The sequence below is a fragment of the Diabrotica virgifera genome, chromosome 6, assembly GCF_917563875.1.
Source record: "Diabrotica virgifera virgifera chromosome 6, PGI_DIABVI_V3a".
NCBI lineage: Eukaryota > Metazoa > Arthropoda > Insecta > Coleoptera > Chrysomelidae > Diabrotica > Diabrotica virgifera.
The window spans coordinates 102,572,402-102,577,519 of NC_065448.1; the positions used below are offsets into that span (position 1 = coordinate 102,572,402).

The 5,118-nt window shown below is 30.5% G+C and overlaps 1 protein-coding gene across 1 annotated transcript; it reads right to left on the reverse strand.

Moving 5' to 3' along the window:
• Positions 1-271: 271 nt before the first annotated feature.
• Positions 272-1,564, reverse strand: LOC126886138 (UNC93-like protein MFSD11). The gene has a single exon (XM_050652985.1). It carries the CDS (start codon positions 1,562-1,564, stop codon positions 272-274), a length of 1,293 nt encoding a protein of 430 aa, XP_050508942.1.
• Positions 1,565-5,118: the final 3,554 nt, after the last annotated feature.

Here is a 5,118-nt window from a genome sequence, read left to right on the forward strand (position 1 = left end):
AAAGACATCTAGGAGCATCCAAAAATGTAAAAATATACAGGATGTCCCATTTAAAAAAAACGAAATTATAAGCAAGTTCCGGTATAACCGGAAGTAGTAAATAGGTGAAATATTTTCATTAAATGGATCACTTTCCAAAACCCCTTCACTTTAGTTTTCATAATTCTGTTGCCTTTAGTTCTCGATATATTTCTAATAGGCCAGTTATCTGCCTCACCCTATATATACATTATCTTGCCAAGTAATCCTCTTTTTTATGTTAAAAAATTAATTACGATGTTTCTATTTTGTCTTTATTCCCCAATAGCTTACGTTTGCAAGAAGTATCGACTATTATGAAAAACACTGTACTTAGTATTCCTAACCCAAAAAGCATAGCAAGTTTGTAATAAAGACCTAACAGCTCAGCTGTGACAAAATTAATTACCGCTCCGACTGCTACGAAGAATTGAAAAATAGCAAAAGCTGAGGGAGCTTCTTCAGAGTAGACTGTACCAAGTAAACTAGTTATAACGTTTGCGATTATACAATCTCCCATACCCAAAAGAAACGAACAAAACATGGCAAGCACTGTATTACTTTGAATAATTGCTGGTTCATCCGTATCACCAAATGGAGAATTATCTGGCAGGTTAATAAAAATTAATATGAAACTTAAGCTGTGCACAAAACACCCTACACCTATCAAAACACTTCGGCCCAATTCAGCGACTTTTTTCGGGAATATACTGATTAAGCTTCCTGCAAATATTTCTCCAATTCCTACAAATATACCAGACAGGCCGACAAGCAGCTTCCGGTTTGGCAATTCTCTTGTAAAACCAATGCAAGAAGCGTAAATTCCACTGAAAAATCCTAACTCTAACCCATTATATAAAAAAGTAACTATTAGCAATAACATATTTTTTGTAAAACATAATTTAACTGGTTTAATAAGAGATTCTAATACACCAACTGCCTTAGTCCCACTGGATTTTTCTTCTTTTTTGTGTTTAGGAAGAAACACAAATACGATCAATGCAGCTGTACATAGTACTGCTAATGTAGATAAAACGAGCGTTCGAGTTTCTTTGTTTATTTTTTCTTTTCCATTAAATCCAACCATAACAAATATATTTCCAAAAATCATATTTAAACTGGTTATTATTATAAATATTCCAGTATTTTTACTGATGGTTGTTTCCGTAGAAAGAAACGTCAAATAGTCACCTTGCGCTACCCATATTAAAGCGAGGCCCAATCCGTATACACCACATGAGGTATACAAAATCCAAACTTTTTGTAGCATAAATTGTAATATAAATAAAATACTTAAAAGTGCGCCCAAAACCATGGCCATTTTGGTTCCAAAAGCGTTGATGACTGATGGAACTATCCAATTGAATACCGCAGAGAATCCACCATTTATAGCCTGACTATAATATCCATTTTCTGTAAAAGTTGGATCATCTTTCTGTATACTATCAATAATCGTTTTTTGAATATTGGTCATTGTAAATGAACCAGTAAGCAGTAGAAGAAATCCTATGCTTAGCAATATTATATTTCTTAAACTGGGATCCATGTTTTACACTCGTTGAAACAATATTAATAGGCACAAGTAAGATGTTAATCACGATTGAACATTTGATTAAAACTAATTAACTGTCACATTATCTTTCTGTTAGTAGTTTTTATATTAGATTTTTGAACTGATAATTTATTTAAATAAATAACACGAGCAAACTTATAAATTATTTGAGTACGACAACTGTACTTGATTCAATAGTAGATATTTTTATTTATATAAATTATGTATTTAGAGATATTGGTATTGGAGGGAAATTTATCTTTGAAACAGAAATCTGTTTTTACGTGTCGAGCTATTTGCGGTCGATAGCATGACGATTTTTCAAAAGATCAATACCCCGCATATTTGGTAAAATGTGAAAAACACAAAAAGAAAATAAAAAAATAGTGTGTACTTTCTACGTACGTAAGAAGTTATGCTTCGATTATTATGATTTCAGCGAAATAAATAATAGTTATTTATGATATGTGTTAAAAGGACAATTTTAAGGCACGCATGTGAAAGTCTGCAGAATGAGCTTCGCTCATTCTGCCATTCAAATGAGTGCCTTAAAAATGTACTTTTTAACAAGTAATATCATACAATATTTTTTCTACAAACGTTATAAATTTATAAAATAAAATATTTTTGTTAGTTACTCAAACCATGAAACCTATGACCCCTAAAAGGTAGAACTGGTTGTCTACACTCGAGGGGAATGTCTAAAAATGCTTAGCGAAAATATTATACCGTTACATAAACTTTAGTCCGTTCTTTAACGGTAAAATATTGCAAAACCTCTAAATTTTAAAGAACCGCTTGGATTGACATGAAATTTGGCATACACATAGCTCACAAGTCAAAGATAAAAAGTGATATTGTGCCGATATGTGCTTTTGCCCTGGGGGTGATTTTCACCCCCTACTGCGGGTGAAAAAATATTCGTCCAAAGAAAGTCAGGAAATGGATAAACTGGCTAATTTTAAGTAACTTTTGTCCGATAGAGTTTTTTCATTAAGCCAATAATTTTCGAGTTATTTGGCAGTGAATATGTTTATTTTTTAACAAAATAACCACGCTTTTAGACGGTTTTTCGCAAATAACTCAAATAGTAAGTATTTTGTCGAAAAAACATTCTCAGCAAAAATATAGCCTGTAAAAAATTTAAAAAAATTGTGTATACATCACGTCTCTACACCTAGTAGAAGCAGAGTTATAGCTAATGAAAAATATGTTCATATTCGTCAAATTCCAAATGGAATAATTTAACGTGAAATAACCAAAAATGAAGCACAATTCGGAGAAAAATCATTACAACTTATTTAAAGTGTTTAAAAAAGCTTCATTTTTGTTTTATAAAAAAAATTTCTAACATCAATATTAAACAAGTTACGCTCAAAATAAAGTTAGTCCCTCCTGGTTTTGGTAAAAAAATCGAGAAAATCACCCTCTAATTAGTATCTTAAATGAACTTAATCGTTACGACTTCACAAGTTTCTTGACTCGTGTATATATTGTTTATATGATCTATAAGTTTCATCGCTTCAAAGTCCTTATTATTGAGAGGGCTGTAGTTAAAAGGGGTTGAACAAGTCACTGATCACGAATGTATGTAAATTTAGAAACACCAAATCTTAATAAATTTTTGTCTAAAAGAAAAACAAAAAAATACATGATATTCAGAAAAGCAAATCTGACTTTTTTTGTTTTTCGAGATTTTTGGTATCTCTAACAATTTTTAAGCTATTTTGAAAAAAAGCATATTTTCAAAATTTAAATTTTTAAAAATTTTACTTTGAAACCAAATTTTTTTCAAAAATAATCACTTTGAATCGATGAAACTTACAGATCATATAAACACAACATAGTAAAATAATTTGTGGAGCGGTAACGATTAATTTCATTTAAGTTGCTAATTATGGGTTGGTTTTCCCGATTTTTTTTGCAAAAACAAAAGGGACCAACTTTATTTTGAGCGTAACTTGCTTAAATTTATTGCTAGAAACTTTTTGTAAAAACAGAAATCAAGCTTTTTTTAAACACTTTAAAAAAGTTATAATGGGTTTTTTCCCAAAAAGTGCTTGATTTTTGGATATTTCACGTCGAAATATTCTATTTGAAATTTGGTGAATATGAATCTATTCTTCATTGGCTATAACTCTGGTTTTACGAGATCCAGAGACCTAACGTGTACACCATTTTTTTCACTTTTTATAGGCTATATTTTTGTTAAGAACGTTTTTTCGACAAAATACTTACTTTTTGAGTTACTTGCGAAAGGCCGTCTAAAAATGTGGTTATTTTGTTGAAAAATGAACATATTCACTCGCAAATAACTCGAAAATGTTGACTTGGCGAAAAAGCTCTATAGAACAAAAGTTACTTAAAATTAGTCAATTTACCCATTTCCGGACTGATTTTGGACATATATTTTTTCACCCCCAAAAGGGGGTGAAAGTCACTTCCAGGGCAAAAGCACACATCGGCACAATATCACTTTTTTTCTTTGACATGTAAGCTATACGCATGCCAAATTTCATGTCAATCCAAGCGGTTCTTTAAAATTTAGAGCAAAAACCGTGAAAGAATGGACTACTTGTTTTTTCTACAAACGTGTTAAAAATGTAATAATACAGTTTAAATTAAATTTTAAAATCCCTTTTAAACCACCTTTTTCAAATTGCGAAAGTTGTACTATTAATATTAATGTTAATAAATGAAATATAAATATTTTGACGTTTTACAATTTGACAATTCACTTCTAACTGGAGTGCCTTAAAAATTTTAAAGCACTAGTGCTTTAAAGTAGCATTTTTAATGCTCCTATTGAGTGCTAAAAATTGCATTTTTAGCACGGTTGTAGAAAAATATGCTTTAATCAGTTTAACACATTCGGACACATCCGAACACGGACACATCTTCATGTTCACACATTCATGTTCCTTTATAAGTGTGTGCATAGCAATCGTATCCATGAATGTGCTAATTATATTTTTATTTAAAAACTAATTTTAATACCTAAAATACTTAAGAGGAAAGGAACATTTTGACGCCTGTCAAAATTTTCAATGTACTTTAAATGTAACCATTTTTTAGAATCCTGAGAAAACTAATAAGTATTTTTGAAAAAATTAAACGCAGAATGAAAGATTACTTACTAAGGAAATAAAACTTCATTTGTAGGTAGATGATATATAAATTTATTAAAATTTTTATCTAAAATGATCCAAATTGGATTTAAGTGGGTACATCTATAGTTCAAAAAACACACAAACGTTTTCGGACGAACTAGTCCATCATTAGGTGGAAACTTTAGATCCAAAGTAGTTGGAACTAGCTACATAGTTAGGTCAAAACACCTAAATATTACAATAATAAGGCCATTTCGGCTACAACAATGTCGACAATGAGTCGATGTTTAAAGAATTTGGAAATGTAGTTTTATATACCATCTACCTACAAGTGAAGTTTTACTTCCTTAGTAAGTTTTTTATTATGGTATACAACCAATGAGAGGAATCTTTTCCTTTTTATTTTAATGAAAGGTTACTTTACTACCGAGGACCGAA